The sequence below is a fragment of the Magnolia sinica genome, chromosome 6 (assembly GCF_029962835.1).
Source record: "Magnolia sinica isolate HGM2019 chromosome 6, MsV1, whole genome shotgun sequence".
Lineage (NCBI taxonomy): Eukaryota > Viridiplantae > Streptophyta > Magnoliopsida > Magnoliales > Magnoliaceae > Magnolia > Magnolia sinica.
In genome coordinates this window covers 96,558,881-96,581,810 of record NC_080578.1, presented here as the reverse complement: position 1 = coordinate 96,581,810, position 22,930 = coordinate 96,558,881, and the positions used below count along the sequence as shown (strand labels likewise).

General features: G+C 39.7%; 1 protein-coding gene across 3 annotated transcripts; it reads left to right on the top strand.

Annotated features, from left to right (window-relative positions):
• Positions 1 to 3,128: 3,128 nt before the first annotated feature.
• Positions 3,129 to 13,944, top strand: LOC131249178 (uncharacterized). Of its 3 annotated transcripts, XM_058249794.1 has the most exons (10): positions 3,129 to 3,183; positions 4,474 to 4,731; positions 4,813 to 5,017; positions 6,339 to 6,429; positions 6,565 to 6,710; positions 8,285 to 8,528; positions 8,627 to 8,731; positions 10,779 to 10,961; positions 11,047 to 11,251; positions 11,671 to 12,284. In XM_058249794.1, the coding sequence occupies exons 1-10, from the start codon at positions 3,144 to 3,146 to the stop codon at positions 12,156 to 12,158; spliced, it is 1,965 nt and encodes a 654-aa protein (XP_058105777.1). In that variant the 5' UTR covers positions 3,129 to 3,143; the 3' UTR covers positions 12,159 to 12,284. The 3 variants fall into 3 exon arrangements, with proteins under 3 accessions (XP_058105777.1, XP_058105776.1, XP_058105775.1); XM_058249793.1 differs by lacking the exons at positions 3,129 to 3,183; positions 4,474 to 4,731; positions 4,813 to 5,017 and adding an exon at positions 13,361 to 13,530 and having other exon boundaries at positions 6,330 to 6,429; positions 11,671 to 12,154; XM_058249792.1 differs by lacking the exons at positions 3,129 to 3,183; positions 4,474 to 4,731; positions 4,813 to 5,017 and adding an exon at positions 13,549 to 13,944 and having other exon boundaries at positions 6,333 to 6,429; positions 11,671 to 12,154.
• The last annotated feature ends 8,986 nt before the right edge of the window (positions 13,945 to 22,930 follow it).

The window sequence follows — 22,930 nt, the reverse complement described above, 5'->3', positions numbered from 1 at the left end:
GTACCCACCTCTAATCTGATTAGGCATATCAGAAGAATGGATTGGATGGCATATAAACTTCACGGCGGGCCCTACACAAAGCCAATAGTAGTTATCTCATCCTATTTTTTTTCCTAGGGTGTGGTCCACCTGAGTTCTTAAGGGCGTGTTTGGCCGGGCGCTGGATGTGGGATTAGGTGGGATTAGGAGGGATGGGATCGGCATGACGAGCCAAACAGGTCCGGTGAGATTTGTCCTGGGATACGAGCAATCCCATGGATCTTAAGACAATCCACTGACATCACCATCATTACCTTAACAGTGATCCTAGCCCTTTGTTGAATGGATTGGAAGGTAAAATCCCAGGATAAGCAGGGCGTGCCAAACAGACCCGGTGAATTTCCGAGGGATATAAGCAATTCCATGGATCATGAGACAATCCACCGACACCATCATCATTACCTTAAAATTGATCCCATCCCACCAAATCCCATGGGATCGTTCCGGCCAAACACGCCCTAATAGTCCTGAGTTTTAAACCCCAGGGAGAACATGAGGTAATGTACCCGATGGACGGCGTGGATCTCATGAAATCTCCACCCATGTGGCACCTCTAGGTGCGCAAGTTAACCCGCGCGCGGCCCTTTTAAAAAACGTCAATTGCCCATGGCCAAATACACGTGTGTGGCCCCCACCAGAAGACTTGGAAGAAACAAACCATCATCTTCGTAGTGGGTCCCACCATATCCACGGCTGTGATGCCACAGCACTTTTCAGAGTTTTGCTTTTTGCGCTTGCTTCGATGGAAAAGAGCAAAAGGCTGTCGCAGCACAGCGCCGGCGATGAGTAGGTGCGCGTATGTAAGAAAAAACTTAAATACTCCGATGGAGTATGATGGACGATACGCAGGCAATTAGAAATTACATTGAAAATTTTTCACATGCGGCATTATGTGTTAAACCGTCCATATTACCGTACCCATTTTAGTTGTACCATGTAAGAAAGATTAAGCTTATTTGATTATACAGATACCTGATTGGTGGACATTTTTTGAACGGTTAAAAATGAGAAATATCCAACAGTCCATTTCCACGAGCCCACGAATTAGAGGATAGGAGATCATGACGGTGCACTGAATCTAGTCGGTTTTATTTAAGTTAATGTATGACACGTGTATAAATTGTAAATGACTGCTTATCAAGTGTCGTGCGCAACCAGAGCATCACGTAACAACTTTCCAGATGGTTGATTTGCCCGCGAGAACCTGAAAATGCGCATTTATTGCGTGGGCTTTTAAAATCATCATATTTCAAAGAGGTGCGCTTATATGGTGATGGGCTGATCTGGGGTCAAGTCGACTATGCATATGATCCACACCATTCATTAGATGTGCACTCGGATTTTAAGTCATCCTGATAATATTTAGTCCGAGCAGAAAGATAGGTGGGCCACGCCAAAAGGAAAAGTCGGGAGGGGTCCCTCAACCAATGAAAACTTCCCCACTATTTGTGCGGCCCAGATGTTTCATATATGCCATCTAATCCATTCATCAGATGCGCACGCCTACTAAAATGAAGGAAAATATAAATAAATCTATTAAAAAAAGCAGGTGGACCACACAACGTGGAATTAGAGGTTTTAGGCATGATTTTACATCGTTACCTGATCTGTGGCCCACCAAAGTTTTTAATGGACATGATTTCTCGTTTATAAGATGATCATGAGTGGAAGAACACGATGGGCGCGGTGGATCGGGTAGAAACTCGTCGTTGCCCCACTTAAGCCTGGCGGCGTCCTAATTTCTTGAAGTGTTTACTAACATAAAAGTCGGGAGGGGGTTAGGTGCGGCTTTACCGTGGGGCCCACCTTGATGTGTTTATTCTATATTTAGGCCGTTCATTTTTTTTTTTCAGATCATTTTGGTGCATGATTAAAAAAATGAAAAAGATCCAAATCTCGGGTGGGCCATATTATACTTGGACGGTGGTAATTTAACGGCTACCATTAAAAACTTCCTGGCGCCCACCGTAATGTTTCTGTAATGTATATTTGCCATCTAACCTGTTGAAAAGTTCACATAAACTTAGATAAAGAGAAAAACAAATATCAGCTCGATTCAAAACTTATGTGGCCCATTAATGGTCAATCACCACAGTTTCCTATGGTGTAGTTTATGTGAGAATTGGATCTTATTTATTTTTACCTCGTGCTAAAAGATAATATGGAAAAACCGATGGACGGCGTGGATATAGAATACATGTATCAAGGTGGGCCCCACGGTGATTGCCGCACCTGATCAGCTCCCTAAAAGTTGGTGGGGGATAATGTGCGCACTGTTGCTGGGTGCACCTCGACGCACATTCTAGCCGTGCATGTATTGTGTTTCTTTTACCTCACTTCAGCCAAAATGTTCAAACAAACTACAAAATTCACCTTCCCTCCTCACCTCTCTCCTTTCTATACATATCCCTCTATCTGTCTCCAAAAAAATCAAAGCTCCGATTCCTGAAGAAGCTCTCTCTCTCTGTGAGTCTCTCTCTCTCCCCCAAAAAAATCAAAGCTACGATTCCTGAAGAAGAGAGAGACTCTCTTTCTCTCTCCAGAAAATCAAAGCTCCGATTCCTGGAGAAGAAGAGAGCCCTCTTTCTCTCTCTCTCCCCTTTTCTCTTTGCAATGCATTAGCTTTTCTCTCTGTTTTCAGCATCTATAGCTGTAAACTAGACGAATGCAGATCATTTTCTCTGTTTTTTTTTCTTTCTTTCTTTCTCTATAGCTGTAAACTAGACTAATGCAGATCATTTTCTCTGTTTTTTCTTTCTTCGTTTAAGCGATCTGATTTTTATTATTTTTATTTTTTGAGTTCTCTGCCTATTTTAGTCTGACATCTCGTTTTTCGGCTTCTTTTCGTCTCTTTTTCTGCCTTTTCAGAGATCGATCTTTGGAACGCCATTTTTTTCAAATTCTATTTGTATTCTCTTTCATAATCAGAGCCCGATCTTCGAGATTTCATCGATTTTGATGCTTCTCTACTGCGTTCTAGCTGTCAAACGGTGTTTTTTTCTTCTCTTTTTTCCTACTTTCCTGCACAATGCTTTAAGAAAACCGGGCCGGACGGACTGGTTCGACCGGCGGATGGAGCCCTGACGTCAGGATGATTATCGTATATGGCTAGAAAAGCTACTCGTTCAGCTCTTCCGACAGCTGGTTGGCACCGGTTCTACTATTCTTTGAGCTAGACCGGACCGTTTGCAAGTTCCGGTCTACCTTCTACAAAGACTGCCCCGTGTCTGAATTTTCTTCTTTTTACAGATTCTCAGTAGCTTTTTTCAAGAAAGCGAAATTTTTTTCTTTTTGTTTTTTTACGCGTTCTAGATCTCGATCTCACGATGCATATGTTCTAGCTTTCTTCATCTTGAAGATCTATTAAAAAATGATTTTTTTGATTCCTCTTCAAGTCTGTAGATTCCTACTTGTTTGAGGCTTTTGAATGTGCGGATTTTTTATATTATTTTATTTTCATTCCTTTTTTTTTTACCACCTGGAGCTTGATTGCTGAGCTTATTCCATTTTAATCGTTTTTCCCCTTTTATTGGATTTTTATATATTTCTATTTACTGTAGCTGCTGAAGGTGTGTATTTTCTGAAATCTGATCATAGCTCTCCAGATCTTGATCTTGCAATGCTCTGTGTTTTGTAGCTTTTGGTGGGTTGATCTTTTAAATTTCTATTTTAATCTGTTTTTATATTTTAAGGCTGTGTTTGGATGCACCAGTGTATTGAATCGAGAACTGTCAGCTTTAAGCTAGATGAAATGACCAAATTGTAGCGACTTTTCCTACCATTGCAATCATTCCTTTTCTAACTTGGAAGTATTGTAATTGCTATTCAAGCCCCAATAAGGGGTTGTTTGGATGCTTGTAAATGATTTACACCTGTAAATCATTTACAGTCAGGACTCATTTACAGGCTGTAAATGATTTACAGGGAAATGATTGTCTGTATTTGGATATCCTGTAAATTGTTTTAGTCCTGTAAATAGAGAGCCAATCTTTCCATTTATAGTTGTTAGGCTATAAATGGAGAGCTTATACCCACCTTTCTGCCTGTAAATAAGATGGAGCTAAATGCTGTAAATCATTTACAGCCTGTAAATGATTTATAGGCAAAAAAGTCATCCAAACACAGACTGTGAATGATTTCCCTGTAAATCATTTACAACTTGCCCCATTTACAGGCATCCAAACGACCCATAAGGTTTCTCTCTGGTTTTAGAATGTTCTGCTGATTTTCGTTGGTTCTATCTTGCAAGATCTTCATCATGAGAGTCCTTTGATCTTTTGAGTCTTCAAAGGTTTTCTTGTTTGGTTGATGCTTTCCTGATCTTTATTTTAATGATCAAGTACTTGGATTGAATGATGAAGAGTTACTTGTTTCAACAAAACCATTTAGCTTTTACTTCAACTGACACTTCAATTCAATTATTTCCATTCTCAGGACTGGAGACAAATTTGGGCAGGTCAAAAGCAGGACTGAATATGGCAAACATTAGAATTGGTTTGGTTCTTTTGTTTATATGTTGCTGGGCAGCAATCGGAGAAGCCAGTACTGTGAAGTACAAAGATCCTAAGAAGCCATTGAGTGTTAGAATTGAAGATTTGTTGAGCCGGATGACTCTAGCTGAAAAGGTTGGCCAGATGACACAAATAGACCGAACTGTTGCAACTCCTGAAATTATGAATAAGTACTTCATAGGTAATATTCCATCCAATTCATTTGTATTTTCCTTTTTTGGTAATTCATTTCCTTATCTGAACTGAAGAAGTTGATTTACAGGAAGTTTATTGAGTGGGGGAGGGAGTGTTCCTGCTCCAAAGGCTTCTGCTGAGGCTTGGGTAAATATGGTGAATGACTACCAGAAGGGTTGCCTCTCTACCCGTTTGGGTATTCCAATGATTTATGGAATTGATGCTGTTCATGGTCACAACAATGTCTACAAAGCAACGATATTTCCTCACAATGTTGGGCTTGGTGCTACGAGGCAAGTATACACTTCTTTGATTTTTGGAACTTAAACGTGATATCTTGATCTGTTGTGTCATTGCTTTACATAATGATAAACATCTTTTGATAGAAATATATGAAAATCTACTTTCGATGAATTTTCGTGGATGGTTAGTTATAACAGAGCAAGCTGTACTTTGATTTTAGATTTAATAATGAACCAGTATTTCCAAAAGTTGATGACTAACATGGAACTCGGACGAGTTGATTCGGCTGCCTGCCTCCGAGTGTGACTTTTAATTTCTTCTTTGTTTTTTGATAAAAAAATCTGCTATCTTGATGATAGACTCACATTCTCTAACAAAACAGTCTTAAAACAGTCATGTTTAGTTAGATCTCAAAAGTTGGAAGCCTGATTTATGGATCTTTAAACATTTGAGACCATAGTTTAAAAACTCAAAGAGTTGTGTCAGCTAAGTCCATCGAGTCAAGTTGAATATCTTAGACAAGTTTTTTTTGGCAATATTCAACCATCATCAACTAAAGCCTTAACCCAACTAACTGGGGTTAGCTGATATTCAATATTTAAAATATAATAATATGTAATTATTATTGAGTCCTGGCCAATAAAATAGATCTTTGTCAAGTTTCATTGATTTCTTTCTGAGTTTTGTTGAGTCTTAACAGAGTAATGACCAAATGATTTATTTATTTTTTTCAAATCCTGCTGAGATGTGACCAAGTCGAGTCAATTTGACCAAGTTGTTTAGGGCCTGTTTGGTTTTCCAATTACAATGGTAAATGGCTGTAAATGGGTAATGATTATTTACTCTTGTATTATATGGTAACATCACATTTGACTGCAGTTATGATTTTGTTATGTTGTTTGTTTCATCCAGAAATTACTGTTAAAATGACAAATTTATAGTATGAAAATGTAATAATTACGATTTACTCAACCTAATCCTTCATAAGTATATTTGACTCTCGATTTACGAGCCACAATTCCTGTTTGAACAAATACTTGGAAATGATAATGATGGCTCATTTACTTTGCATTTCGTAGGAATTTGGAAAACCAAACAGGCATCATAGCATCGTTTGTGCTTTATGTGATACTAATAGACTAGAATCACTATCTTGTGTTCTTTAATCCTGTGGTTCTTGATAATGGCTAAGACAAGAGTGGTCTGGTTCTGGTCAATCTAAAAGAAAAGAAAATATAAAGGAATAAAACATGCTACCATTTGAGCAATGTTTTCTTTGTTATGTTATATATATATATATATATATATATATATATATATATATATATATATATATAAAACCTTTTTTATGAATCTGTATTTTCCTAACAGGGATCCCGAACTCGTGAAGAGGATTGGTGCTGCAACTGCCCTTGAAGTTAGAGCAACGGGCATTCCTTATGTTTTTGCCCCATGTATTGCGGTAAAGAGTCAAAACTTGCTAATCAATTGCTCGTTATTCTAGCAGTTTTTGTTCATATGCTAATTAAATTGAATTCAGATAAAACGCCCAGAATTTTTTTTCCTTATTTTTTGGTTTTATGATCTCCTTGCATAGGTCTGTAGAGATCCGAGATGGGGTCGGTGCTACGAAAGCTACAGTGAAGATCCCAAGGTGGTCCAATCAATGACAGAGATCATCACCGGATTACAGGGAGAGATCCCTGCTAATTCTCGAAAGGGTGTTCCTTATGTCGCTGGAAAGTAAGAGTTAACTGAAGTTCCGTCATCTTCAGAGATTTCTAAATTGTATTACACTTATAGGTGCAACATCGTATATGTGGTTATCATTGTCATTGTCATCAATATCAATGCTACAGCAATTCACAGAAGGATAGATTGAAAGGATGAACCACTAGTGTGAGAGATAGGGTCACTCATTTGATGTGACCGTTTGTGTACATACCGCGGCCCGTAAATCAGGCTGACCCCACTCAACAGGCAGGCCTCATTTGTATGAAGAATAGAAAGAAAATCACCAGTGGCCCATATTCAATTTACACTTGTGGCCCGCCTGATGAGTGGACTAGTCTGGATATTGGAGACAGCATGCTCACATAGTGGCCCAACTGGTACAAGGGCTGGATCTCACACACGTATGGCATGTGTTATGTGATTCACCTCTCCAATTTCTCCTCGCAAATCGCTTTAGCGCTTCACTAATCATTGATCATAGCCTTGTTCTATTTTTGGAAAGTGTTAGAGTTTCTATATATAGCAAATTCACATCTGCGTTTAGGATAACATCCCTTGGGCTTTCTGTTGGTGAGGGGGTGGAGTTTCTATATATAGCAAATTCATGTCTGCTTTTAGGATAACATCCCTTGGGCTTTCTGTTGGTGAGGGGGTGGCCTGCATTCCCTTTGTGACTCAGAAGTCTTCGTACATGGTGACAGAATTCTTCATCTGTTTCCAGATCAAACTAGATTAAAAGTTCCATTTCAGTTTTGAACATCGACTTTCCTAACTTCCTAATGATTGAAATGCCCTTGCATCATATATTTTGAAATAATTGAAAGTGTTTTATAGATTTGTATATTGGCTGTTCTGTTAAATATAATTAATTTAGGGGGTCTACAAAATGACTAACATACCTTTCTCTGTAAACATAAATCAACAATATTGTTAATAGTAAGGTCTGAAAGGCTGAAATAGTATCCCGAAGTTCAAATGGGAGGAGTCATATGCGACATTCAGCTGACTGCTGCATACATGAAGGCAAAATATCTGTTTTACCTCAATGATGTTTTTTTTTTTCCCTTTCAAAATGCTTCGTTATTTGTTAGTTTCAGAATCTTGAAATGTGTCAATCTTCAAAAAAAAAATGAAATAAATAAATAAAATCTTGAAATGTGTCAAAGTGGAAATGCAGGATCCTGCTCATCAGCAATCTACAGTCTTCTGGCATTTGCTGACGTGCAGGATTCTGAACATATGAGGTCATAGATCAGTGATCTAAAGTGTTGATTTGGTAGTCCTTGCTGTGGATGGGGATTTTCTTGTAAAGCTCCCAGATTGGAAGATTACATCTTCGAAAACGGCTTAGTTAAGGAGAAAATACAGTAACAGTTCAGATACAACAACATATGGTCCGAGTGTGCAATAATCAAAGAATGAATTTGGATGAATTTTTTGATGCAAATCCAAGTGAGACCCATTGGATCAGTGGCCTTAATCACAGAGTTGTGGCCCCACATGCACGTGGACCCAATATTCGCACAGCTTATTTAGAATCTCATTGAGTTTTAATGTTTGCTGATACGTTCTTTCCTTTACAGGAAGAATGTCGCGGCTTGTGCCAAGCATTATGTTGGTGATGGTGGCACTAACAAGGGCATCAACGAGAACAACACCATCATCGACCGCAATGGATTGTTCCGTATACACATGCCTCCATACTACAACTCGATCATCAAGGGCGTCTCGACCGTCATGGTCTCATATTCGAGTTGGAATGGGCAGAAGATGCACGCCAACCACGATCTTGTCACCGACTACCTCAAGAACAAGCTCCGCTTTAGGGTCTGTCGTCATGGTTGTTAGAATAATTTTGTTTCTCTGATTTTGTTCAAATTGCTAGTCTACTGACTCTGAATGTTCTTTGCTGTCTTTACTTTCAGGGTTTTGTCATCTCAGATTGGGAGGGGATTGACAGGATCACATCTCCACCTGGTTCGAATTACTCATATTCTATCAATGCTGGAGTTCATGCTGGCATTGACATGGTCAGTGCCTATCTTCTATATATCAATTTCATTTTTTATAAACTTTCCTGTGCAACAATAAAGGTTACAGAAAATGCTACAATGCCCTACATAATTATAGTGGTGTTATATGATTAAAATTACCTGTTAAATAACAACTGTTCTTTTCTAATGAACGATTGTCATATCATGGAATGGCGGCGGCGATTGACACTATTTTTTCTTTTTTTTTTTTCTTCTCCAGATATAAGTGGAGGTTCGCTTGAGTATGTCTGTATTGCAATGTGATAAGTTGAGACTTTATCTATTGGAATTGGGTTTTTTCCAATGACCCAAATTGTTTATGTGATGAGGATCCCCTTGGATGGGGGATGCCCCCAAAAAAATATCAGATCTAACGTTTCAACCCTTTGATTACACATTGGTTATGGTGGCTGTCCATTTTCAATCAAAGAGCCAAATTTCAAATGGTTGAAATAATCGAGTTTAAGAGATAATTTATTGTGTATCTACCACGCAAACTGGGAGTTGTATAAAAGGTTCGGATCATTGGAAGACAATCCATATTCAAAGGATAAAGTCCTATTGTATCACATTGCAATAGGGATGTATTTGAGCAAACCTCATAACAGTGTTATGTTATGGTATGTAGTGCCTTTTTTATTTTATTTATTTATTTATTTTTATTTTAGAGTCCAGTTTTTTGGCATGAGCTTGGCATTTCCTGTTCTTCCATTTAGTAATGGCTAGCTGTAAGTCTGTAACCCTAGTTGGCCATTAAACCTTGATAATGATGAATCTTGTTAAGCATAAGGAAATGATATTTAATTAGGTCCTGTTTTACCTGTATTTAATGAGGAATTCAATTCTAATTTATTTCATCATTTTAATGATGCAGAATGCACAATTCTAACAAACTTGCTCAATAGTCCAAGTTTATATTGAGCATGAGAGATCTTGACAGAAGCCTTTTGAACTCTATGGCGGCATTTGGATGCATTATTGCATTGAATTACAATAATCAGTTTGATATTGGATGCATTATTGCATTGAATTACAGTAACCAGTTCGATAATGAGGAAATGACCAAATCATAATTTGCCATAATCAGGAAATGGCACTTGAGCAATTACAACCCTTTCAAGTCCAACTTGAGCTCATTAGATGAGCTGGTGGAGACTGTAGTGTGTGAGTGATCCAGGGTCCAATTCCTGGTAGTGTTACCTTTCAATAAAAAGTAACATAATTCCAATTTGAAGGGTAGCTTCTGAATGGGAAATTTACATCTGGAACTAATGATTGCAATTCAATTCACTTGTGCATCCACACGCAACCTAAATCTCTTGCCATAATTTTTGCTGTGCGCGCGTAGCAAGTAAAAATGCAGTTGGGTATCCCAAAAAGTAACATAATTCCAATTTGAAGGGTAGCTTCTGAATGGGAAATTTACATCTGGAACTAATGATCGCAATTCGATTCACTTGTGCATCCACACGCAACCTAAAACTCTTGCCATAATTTTGGCTGTGCACGCGTAACAAGTAAAAATGCCGTTGGGTATCCCAAAAACTTGCATAATTCACTCGAGGGTCTAATTTGATTTCTATGTTATTGTTAAGATAATTTAAGTACTCTGAAAATCAGACTATTGGATAGGTTTGTCATAAACCTGTGATTGGTATACCTGAGCTAGCGTGCAAGAGTCAACTCTGAGGCGGTGTATGGATGCCCAATGCCATTGAATTGTGAAGCTTTCAGCTGAAGCAAGTGGAAACAAAAACACTAACAATTTTTTTCCTAATACTTGTAATCAGAAAGTAGCCATTGAATTGCAGTTCCATTCCATGCTCTTTCAAAATGAAACAAAGTAAATGCAATTTCGAGTTCAGTCTGTTCATATGATGCTGAAGAAGGCAATTACAATTTGGTAATCGCCCACTTCACTAGATTTTTTTTATATTGCGATTTGATTCAATTGTGCATCCAAACGACCTTGAATTTTGAATCTGAGTCAAAATGTACAATGTCCATCTCCACCTTTTTTCTTATTCTTGGGGTGTTGTTGCAGGTCATGGTTCCATTGAACTACACCGACTTCATTGACGATCTGACCCTCCAAGTTAAGAGCAAGGTCATCCCCATGAGCCGGATCGACGATGCAGTGAGAAGGATTTTGCGAGTCAAGTTCATGATGGGCCTGTTCGAGAATCCACTGGCAGATCTTAGCTTAGCAGACCAGCTTGGAAGCCAGGTTAATCTACAGAAATCCTCAAACTATGCTGTGTTTAAAGACTATGATCAATGATTGAAATTTTAAATGGCTCGGATTTGAACAGGAGCATAGGGAGTTGGCAAGGGAAGCTGTGAGGAAATCCCTCGTGCTTTTGAAGAATGGGAAATCTGCCGATAAGCCATTGCTGCCCCTTCCAAAGAAGGCACCAAAGATCCTTGTTGCCGGGACCAATGCCGACAACTTGGGCTACCAGTGTGGGGGGTGGACAATTGAGTGGCAGGGATTGAGCGGGAATGACCTTACCATTGGTATGTTTCTAATATCACCAATCCACACCAATAACTGCGTCTGGCCAATCATGAACAATGAACATGCAGTTGCTCATAAATCAGGCTGATCCATTCATCTGATGGGTCACAATATTCGAAGTGAAATGATTGGCTAGAATGAAAATCACAAACAGCCTATACTTGCTGTATGTGTAGCTTGCGCGATGATGGGACTGGCCTGGTCAGATGGGCCACACTAGTTTGAGTAAAATGAATGGGTATATTGGAAATCACAACAGCTGTGGGGACCAACCTGAGATTTTCGATGGGCCGGATCTTTAATACACATGCTATGTTGGCATATTTGCTTCTGTTTGCCTCTGGCATTTCATGTTCTTCATGAGCAAATCTAATATTTTCCTTCTGGTTATTAAATGGAAAGCTTTTTGTGTTAACAGGAACTACAATCCTCAACGCTATCAAATCCACTGTCGATCCAGCAACCCAAGTTGTCTTCAATGAGAATCCCGATGCAGACTTTGTAAAGTCCAACGGCTTCTCCTATGCCATCGTTGTCACCGGGGAGCATCCTTACGCAGAAACCTACGGCGACAGCCTCAACCTCACTATCCCTGACCCGGGCCCAAGCACAATCAAGAATGTCTGCGGTGCCATCAAGTGCGTAGTTGTTGTGATATCTGGACGGCCTGTCGTGATTGAGCCATACATCTCCACCATTGATGCTCTTGTAGCTGCCTGGCTGCCAGGCACTGAAGGCAAGGGTGTCACTGATGTTCTTTTTGGTGACTATGGTTTCTCAGGCAAGCTCGCTCGGACGTGGTTCAAGTCCGTTGATCAGCTGCCGATGAATGTAGGCGACCCACACTATGACCCGCTCTTCCCATTTGGGTTCGGACTCACCACAAAGCCAGGGATGGTGAGGTAGACATCTCTTGTCTAGCAGAGTGCCCTTTCATTTTTATTTTTGAATCTGTTTAAGGCGGCATTCGCCCAAGAAATATAGCCTGATTAACTACTTATCGTTTTAATTAATGGAAATCTCATTTTCTCACTGTGCTCGGCACCTGTGTTTGGTTGTGACACATGAGTTACGATGGGAGTTGATTGTGGACCTCTGTGGTGGCAGGACTCTGTGAGGCCCTCCATGATGTATGTGGTTTATCCATGCCGTCCATCCGTTTTGCTTAGCTCATTTTAGGCCTTGAGCCCGAAATTGAAGCACACGTGACCTGGATGAAGGACATACAAATATCAGCTTGATCCAAAACTTGTGTGCTACTGAAGAAGTTTTCCACAGTAGGTGTTCAATCCCCACTGTATACTGTGGTGTGGTCGACTTGAGCTTTTGATATGCTTCACTTTTGGGCTCGTGGCCTAAAATGAGCTGGCAAAACGGATGGACGGCGTGGATAAAACACATACATCATGGTGGACCTTACAAAGTTGAGGTTGGTGGTGGCAGGGTCGTTGGACGTCCAGTTCCAATGGCTCCCACACCGTCCATTTGGGTGGCAACTGCAGGGCCCACCATGATGTTTGTCTTATATTCACTTAGTCCATCCGTTTTGTCCTCTCATTTAAGACATGGGAACAAACATGAAGGAGATCCAAAATTCAAGTGGGCCATACCATAGGAAACAGTGGAATGGAAATGCCCACTGTTGAAACCTTTTCTGGGGCCGTGATATTTATATTCCATCCAACCATAAGGTGATTCCCCAGCATGATTAAAAAACTTATGGGCCGCAGAATGTTTTAAAGGTGGACATTCAATCTTCATTTTTTCCTATCATGTACTCACTTTAGTTCTGAATCTCCCCCATATGTGGTTTAATGTCCTAAAATGAGTGGGCCAACAGATGGATGGAGCGGATATAACACAGACATCAAAGTGGCCCTACAGAGCTTGGGGTTATAGGCAAGTGGTGTTCATCCGTTTTGTGGAGGGCCCACATCACACTGTCACATTCAAAGCTGGAATATATCTAATCCAGCTTAGAATGTTAGTAGGAATTCCCGCAGACGGCCCACCGAATGGATGGATGGGATTACGCTGTTGGTACAAAATCTCACGTGTACCAGTTGAATGAAAGACGCAATGTTTTTTGCCCTGTTGGAATTTTGTAGGTCAACATCAGCGGGTGTTGTGAGCAGAGGAGCGAACGTTTTTAGCTTGATTTCTGTTTCTATTATCTCCCTTCTCCCATTCTCTCTATTTATTTAAGTTATTCTGTAGCACTCCATCTGTTTGTATTGTGTTTTGCGTTAGGATGAGAGGTTGGATTTTGGTTTTCTCATTGCTTGTTTTATGTCAGCCGTTTCAGGAGTCAAAATGGTTGAGTGGGCCCCCACATCTTTGCACAGCATACTAAGGCTAATGGTTCAGTAATCCGGACCATTCATCTATTGTGTTCCACGATGGAAAATGTTCAGAAAAGCTCGTCATTACAAGGCTGTTTTAGACCTGATTTGGGATGCGTAGGCGGATTTGGGGAACCACCCAGGTTGATGGATCTGTGACTGTGGGGCCCACTATGGTGTATTTGTTTTGTATCCGTGCTGTCCATCTGTTTTGTCAGTTCATTTTAGGGCTGTTTTAGGCTTTGATTTGGAACATGGTGGTGGATCAGAGGAACTACAGATGGTGGATCGTGACTGTGGGTCCCGCTATGATATGTGTTTTATATCCACGCCGTCCATCCGTTTTGTCAGCCCATTTTAGGGCCGTTTTAGACTTTTTGATTTGGAACATGTTGGTCGATCAGGGGAACCACCAATGGTGGATAAGGACTGTAGGGCCCACTATGATGTATGTGTTTTATATCCGCTCCATCCATCCGTTTTGTCGGCTCATATTAGGGCTGTTTTAGGAACATGGTAGATCTGCAAGTGTAGGGCCCACCATAATGCATGTGTTTTTTATCCAAGCCACCCTATAATGTATTTGTTTTATACTTACAGACGAGCTGTCCGTCCGTCCTTTGTGTTTTTTTTTTTTTTTTAAAGTTCAGCTCATTAGAAGGCATGATCCCAAAAATGAAGCAGATCCACGGACCGTCTATTTTTATTTTTTTTCAGCTCATTGCAGGGTATGAGACCGAAAATGAAGCAGATCCAAATCTCAGGTGGACCCCACTACCGGAACCAATTTTGATTGAACGCCCACCGTTAAAAACTTCCTAAGGCCCGTTTTAACGTTTGTTTGCCATTCAGTTGATAAGGTCACACAGACAGCTTGATTCAAAGCTTTTGGCTGGTTCCTAAAAAGTTTTTAACGGTGGGCATTCACTCAGCACTGTTTCCTGTGGTATGGTCCACCTGATATTTGGATGTGCTTCGTTGAACTGGCAAAGCAGATACACCCGTGGATATAAAACACATGCCACAGTGGGCTCACGGTCATGCATCCACCGACATCAGTGGTTCCCCATCCGAATCCGCGCCGTTGATTTGTGGCATGTAGACGGTTAAGAAAATACAACAGTGGTATGTGTTACTGAAAAGAAGCCTTTATGGCACAGGGCCCCATCTCACCATCCATGATGGGACTCAACGGACCGATGGCATGGATTAATGGACCACAGACCTCACTAGTCAGAAATAGGAAATGTATGTACTGTGAAAAGGCATGGACCACGTTTGTCTTTTAGCAACAGGACATATCTTAAAAAATCAAAGGGATGGTGGGTCATGATTGTTGGTGGATGTGGTTGTTTGTTGTTTTCAAAATCAAAATGGTTTAAAGCTATTTATGAAAGGCATAAATGACATTTTCACGGCTGTAAAAGATTCTCATTTTCAGCTTCTGAAAAACACGATTTCTACATTTTGAGAAAAAACTGTTTTTACCAAAATGGTCGGATCGGGTCGGGTCCAGCTGCTTCGGACTCGAATCTGTGACCGTTGGGTCTACTGTGATGTGTGTCTGTCCATCCATTGTCCAGCTTATTTTTGGGTATATTCCTGAAAATGAAGGAGATCTAAATCTCAAGTGGACCCCACAAAGGGAAATAGTGGTGATTGAACACCTGCTATTAAAAACTTCATTGGGCCCACCATGATGTTTATTTGCTATCTAATCCGGATAGAGGGAAAACGCAAATATAAGCTTGATCCAAAACTTGTGGCCTACCTTAATTTTTTAATGGTGGGTGTTTAATCACTGGTGTTTCTTGTGGTGTGGTCCATGCGAAGTTTGGATCTATTCTATTTTTAGGTCATGACCTAAAATGAGCCGACAAAATGGATGAATGGCCTAGATACAAAACATATAGATCACGGTGGGCCCCACAATCGTAGATCCACCGACATCTGTGATTCGCCACTCCCCAAGCGCGCATCGATTTCCGTCGGGCCCTGGCAATACCTTTCGGGTCTGTTTGGGCGGTGGGATTAGAAGGAATTAGGTGGGATGGGATTCGAAAAATATAATTATTACCCATGATAGGGATTGCCCCCTATTGCCATGGGATAAGATTAATGCCCTGCTTCGTTGATAATATGGTGGTATATTGAATGGATATACCCACCATCATTTGAAATCACCTAGAATAACACACATGTATTATATCTAAATTGTTCTTTTGTTTTGTAACCTCATTTTATGGCATGGGCATAAAAATGAGGTAGATCCAAAACTTATATGGCCTCAAAGAAGTTTTCAACGGTAAGTATTCAATTCACGTTGCTTTCTATAGTGGGGTCCACTTGAGCATTAGATTTACCTGATTTTTTGGCCCATGCTCTAAAATAATCTCAATAAATGGGTGGACAGCATGGATATAGCCCACATATCATGGTGGGACCTACAACAACTTGCTAACATTGAGTGAAATTAGCATGGACCCAATGCAATTCTATCTAATCGTAATTCCAAGTTCTTCCACAAACATGGAGTGGAATTGGCACGGGACTAAGGGCATGTTTGGGCAAGTGGGATTAGAAGGGATTAGGTGGGATGGGATTCATCTAGTCCTGTGCCAATTCCACTCCATGCCGGGGAAGAAGGGAAAAGCTTGGAATTAGATGAGATGGAATTGCATGGTCCCGTGTCAATTTCATCCAATGTTAGCAAGTTGTGTAGGTCCCACCATAATGTGTGGGCTATATCCACACCATCCACCCATTTTTTGAGATTATTTTAGAGCATGGACCAAAAATTCAGGTAAATCTCAAGCTCAAGTGGACCCCACCATGGAAAGCAATGATAATTGAATACTTACTGTTGAAAACTTCTTTGGGGCCACTTTAGTTTTGGCTCTACCTCATTTTCAGGCTCATGCTATAAAATAAGATTACAAAACAAATGAACCATTTAGATATAACACATGTGTGTTATTCTCCGTAATTTCAAATGATGGTGGGTATATCCATTCAATGTACTACAACATTACCAACAAAACATGACATTAATCTTATCCCATGGCAACTAATCCCTGCCATGAGTAATAATTATGTTTTTTGAATCCCATCTCATCTAATCCCTTGTCATGCCACCGCCCGAACACGCCCTTAGAGAAATGCCCCGGCTCCATGGGTGCATTGGTTCACGTGGACAGTCTAATCGGTTGATCTGAACTGTCCATCAAGCCTAAGACAGATTTCGTTGGCTACCACGCAAAAATTGCAATGATGGGACCGTTTGTCTTTTCTCTAACATTCCGTACATCTTTACCAGCCATGCATGCAAGTGACGATACTTTACACGTGGGCCCTCCTATTTTTGGGAAACAGAAGGCAAGGGCATTGTAGGGCTTGCTTGCTTTTCCATTTACCGTGGTAAATGGCTGTAAATTGGTAATAATTATTTACTCTTGTATTATATGGTAACATCACATTTGACTGCCATTATGATTTTGTTAGGTTGTTTGTTTCATCCAGAAATTACTGTAAAAATGACAAATTTATAAAATGAAAATGTAATAATTACAATTTACTTAACTTAATCCTTCATAAGTATATTTGACTATAGATTTACAAGCCACAATTCATGTTTGAACAAATACTTGGAAATGATAATGATGACTTATTTATTTTACATTTTGTAGGAATTTGGAAAACCAGACAGGGCCTTATTTACAAGTGAATCAATGGTCGGGTTTTTAAAAAAATAGAAATTTGAATGTCTAGCCCGAAAAAGTTCAAATTCCGGTCACATAACTACTCCAGGCCCGGCCCCATATAGCCCTACTAAGAATTATAAGAGCCTCCCGAGGATTTGCACAATATACACGGGTTCTTAGTTTAGATAAGTGGGGGTCCGTGGATCGTAATCCGGACCATTGGTCTGTTGCATCCCACGGTGGATAGGCCATGTCCTGAAACTCTCCCAAATTGAAAGATACAAGCCAACAATCTCGGGCCTTTGTTTAGTTAAATGTTAATTCATGTTGTATTCCTCTTCCAACCATCTACTTTCAGGTCACAGAAAGAACAGTTATGATTTTCTTAACAATTTCAACCAACGGTAGGAACCACTGAGTTAGCTACCTACTCCCAGCTAGGACGGTATTTTAAAACACCAACCAGGTATATCATTGATGTAAGTACTAGTGAGACCTCAGACAGGTAGGCTTATATCGGGTTGTGTAAACCGAAAGCTTTAAACTTTAACCATCTTGGGTATGTATATTGTGGCTTGTATAATCCCTATTTTGGGTGATCACTACCATTGAAATTGTATTTTTTTGTTGTTAGCTTTACTATTCGGAATATTTTATTATCTCTACTGTGCTCTGGATCCGCTAAGTGAATTGTGTTACTCTGATTATCCGTGTGCGGAATGAATGTGAATCTAAATGAGGTCATATGTGCATTTTCATTGGGTTAACACCCGGGAACTCGGGATTGGGGTCACTGTACTCAGGTGCCGATTTTCGAGGCGTTACAATTATCTATCGATCTCAACTGTCCAACTAGTGGGCCTCATCATGGTTGAATAGTTTTCAGAAAATTATATCATCTCCACTGTTGCACTCAATTCAACTAAATTGGACAACTCATATGACTGATAGTATAGATTTCAGCACTACTTAAGTTTAAAATAATTTTTAAATGAACAAAGACATGCAAATTAAATAAGGCAGAATGTTGCGGATTGAAACGGATTATAATTGATAAGTTGTAAGACAATCAAATGAATAAACAAAAAAATGGATAAATATCTGACACGCCCATCGAAACACATAATCGAGGTGGTTGTGATCAACTAAATCGAAACTTATATGATCACGATTTACAACTTAAGGTTGTAAAAAGACTATCTCTACTTCTAAGTACTGTAGTGGGAGCCACTAGGCGGTGGCCATAAACTAAGCTATGGTAGGAAAATAAATGAAAGAAAAGAAAAATAAAAGACAACTTGATGTGTTTGGCGTAAAGCCTCGAGCTGTTCTTCGATTGCTCATTTTATAATTCATTGAGGTGGTGAAACCCTCACTAGGGTTTCCTTATTGCTTTTGGATCCTTCGTGCTTATGTCACTCGCTTTCTGGATACAAGAATCTCTTTGATTGGTCTGAATTGGAGACTTGGAATGGGGAGAAGGATTCTAGTTAAATTCAAACTTCTAACTTCTTGGGTCTTTTTCTCATAGTTGATCAGTTGCGGCAATCTTTATAGCCAACTAAAAATTAGGCTTAGGACTATCAAAGTTTCTTGAGAGCTGAACCTAGAGCTGTTGAGATTCCTCTAGCAAGCTTTGGGGATAGATTCAGATCAATCTTGACCATCTACGTCTTTGGTGACGGTATATCAAATGGATTGGGCTAGAGGTCACTAAGAGATGTCGGATAGTCTAGACAAAGTCTCCTTTGGCATTTTCACCATTCACCGCGGGATGATTTTTGATGCTAGGAACGATGTATGGACAAGATCCATCACATCTTAAAACCCTCAGGTTTCTAATTGAGATGCAATTCTATGAGCATGTGGGTACTCCCTCTCTCTTCCTATATTTAACTATTGCGTAGACTGAATCTTGTTTTTATCATCCAACTCTTCCATTGCTTTTTGTCCCAATCAATGGGCAGTTCAGGATTAGCTGATGGGAGTCCCTTTCCCAACTTTGGCTCAGACCCAAACTGGGTTGGCTTGGACATGAGTTTGATCTCCTAATCTTCAGAACCTTCTTGATTACTTTTGCCTCTCTGAACGTGTCTTGGAAGAATCTCTCATTTTGGAAAGGCTGAAAGGAAATTGACCGAAGATCTTTTTGGGTGCGAGTACACCTCTTGTGTGTGCTAAACCCGTGTGCTAAACGTGTAGTGGCATCACGTGGTAGTTTCTTATTGGGCTGAGTTAGAGCTCTGAAAATGTGTGTAAACAACGTCCATTTGTATCGAGAGATGCATTGGGACATGATATTCAGGTTTCGACGACCGTTTCAATATTTGACACACAACCAGATAAATTTGATGCTCGATCATTGCGGTTTAATGCACACATGAAAAAATTAATGCTCACAATGGGTAGAAACCTAAGCTTGAAAGCCTAATTATTATTTATTATTTAAGTAAGGACATAAGATTACAATTTGAACAACCTTGATATCGAGTGCCACACTCTCACCGGGCCGATCTTTTACTTCTTTTGATGTTGTTCTATTCATCACTTGGGCGTGCTTGATCATCGGCTAGTTCTTCACTCATACATTCTTATTAGGTCGGATAGTACCTTTCTAAATATTGGTCATTGATTGAGTTTTTATTCATCACCGGGCTGATCTTTTACTTCTTTTGATGTTGTTTTATTCATCACTTGGGCGTGCTTGATCATCGGCTGGTTCCTCACTCATACATTCTTATTAGGTCGGATAGTACCTTTCTAAATATTGGTCATTGATTGAGTTTCTATTTTATTGACCATTTATATATTCTAGTAGATGGGTTCCATCGTGTATGATTTTCTTTACTAAGGGTCATTCCCATGTTGCCTTCCACTTTCCGTACACACTATCCTTCGCACTAATCGAAAGTTTTATTTTCCATACAATCTCACTCTTGGCAAAATTCTTCTCCTTCAACTTCTTATTGTAGGCCCTGACCACTTTAAGCTTGTAGACTCTAAGATTATCCAATTCCTACAACTCTACATTATCCAACTCTTCTAGCTTCACGAGCATGGAATCCTTGAACTTTTTCAAGGTCAAGTTGTGTTGGTGCACTACCCTTAAGGAGAAAATATTAACTTTTATAGGAAATACTATATTATACCCATAGGTAAATGCAAAATGTGTCATTTTGATACTTGTCAATTTGTGAAGTTCGGTAGACCCATAGTACCTTGCATAACGTTGTATGCCACGATCGCGGATTATCATTCACCATTCACTTAATGATAATTTTTAATATCTTGTTGGTCGACTTGGCTTGATTATTGGCTTGAGCATAATAGTGTGTTGAATACACGAATTTAAATTTATATGTAGCCACGAACTCTTACATCTGGGCTCCAGAGAAGGAAACTCCCCTGTCTACCATAATTGTTTCAGGAATGCCGACTCGGTAAATGATGCGCTCCTTGATAAAGTCCATAATCTCTTATTATTCAATTACTTTCGTTGATCGTGCCTTTACTTATTTGATGAAGTAGTCGGTGGCTACAATGATAAAGCTTTGCAATTTCGAGGAAGGCATATATATCTGTCCAATGATATTGATAGCCCATCCTCATAACAGCCATGGTTTTATAATTGGATGGAGCTCTGATGCTAGAACATGCTGTAAAGGATAATGCCTCTGACATGCTTCGCATCCCTTTGCATAATTTATACAATTTTTTTGAATCATTGAGCAATAATAATCGTGTCATCGAATCAACCATTGCATCTTGAGACTTGTTTGGTGGGCTTCACAGATGCCTTCATGTACCTTATTGATGACTACCATGGCCTCGTTTTGTCTTAGACACTTTAAGAGAAGGTTGTCTACTACTTTCATGTACAATTCATTGTTTAGGATTAGGTAATGGAGGGAAATCCGTCGTACCGACCTTTCGGTTCCCGTACTTGGCCTCATTAAATACCGCACGATTAGATATTGTCAATCATCGACTATGAGCTCCATTGATGTCACCTTCACGGAAAAAGGCCTTTGTTGCATTACGGGCAATAAGCATTTCTGAACCACAAGAAACCTCTCTGATATTCCCGTGGGAAGTTTAAACCCTGCTACAATCTGCATCATCTCATTGGGGTCCTTGTCCTGCTCTCAAGGGATGTACCTCAAGGTAACATTGGTGAATTCATCTAGTAACTGTACAGTGGTCCCATAGTATGGTAACAATGCTCAACTTGTGTATTTATATTTTCTTGTCAACTGATTCAGGACCAGTAACAAGTCACAATTGATTTCAATAGTCTTGGTCCCCAACTTTAGCAGAATATCTAGGCTGATGCTGTATATTCGGCATGATTATCAGTATGGTCAAACTCAAGTTAGAACACACATTCTTCCCTTCTTCAAGTGGAGAAAATAATGATTATTCCTATTATTGAGGAATACTCTGTTCATGAACCATCGAATGCGAGTCTTCATGGAACCAGATGAACAGTGTCGTTCTCCAATTCCTCTGTTGTGATCTGATCATTAATCCTCATGGGGTGTTCGACCAAGAAATCTATGAGTGTCTAGCCCTTGACTACTATCAAGAGAACATATTAGAAGGAGAATTATAAAAAGCCAGGATCCATTTCTTGATCCTTCCTCACAGGATTGGTCGCATAAGCATTTATTTGATTAGATTTGTTGATGAGATGACATGGACTATGCCTCATGAGATAGTGACGGAGTTTTGTTCCAGTGAAATACAATGCCAAACAAAGCTTTTCGATGGACAAATAGCCTCTTTCGTGTCATGCAACATTCTAGATGTGTAATGATGAGATGCTCCTTCTTGTCATCATTTTCTTGCGCAAGTAGTGCCTTGATTGATTCTTTCATAACCGAGTTGTACAAATAAAATGGCTTATCGTTCTTTGGGGGAATCAGAATAGGAGGCTTCATAAGATACTCATTTAATTGACTGAAAGTGATATGATGTTTTGATTATCAGAAAAAGTCATGGTTAGCCTTCAACTTGATTAGCTACACAAATGGACTAATTTTTCCCATTGAGTTTGAAATGAATCGGTAAAGGAAATTCACATTGTTGATGAATCTCTGCAATTTTTTTACATTGTTGATGAATCTCTGCAATTTTTTCTTACTTTTCAGATACGCTTCTTCTAGGATGGCTCATACCTTGTTCTAATCGATTTCTATGTATTGAAGGAGAACCGGTTAAGGGGACACATCACCCATCGGGGGCGTAGCTTGTCCTTATCTCTCCACGTAGCTCATTCTTATCTCCTTATCCCTCCACATAGGCCATCCTTATCTCCTTATTTGTCCTTATCTCCTTATCTATCCACATAGCTCATCCTTATCTCTTTATCTCTCATTTATTAAAATTTCTTATCTTAGTTTATTTCTTTCTTGGACAAGGGTTGTATTTTAGTATAAATAATATAGAGATTGATGGAATTACTCAATTCTTTTTTTTTTCTTACTGCATTTGAAGTATCAACATGGCATCAGAGCAATTTCGATCCCTCGCTTCTTAAACCCTAATCTCTCAACCTCTTATCACCACCACCATAGCCGCCCCACCACCACCTACTTCACAACCTCTTTTTTTATTTTGTGCTTTTTATAGTTTG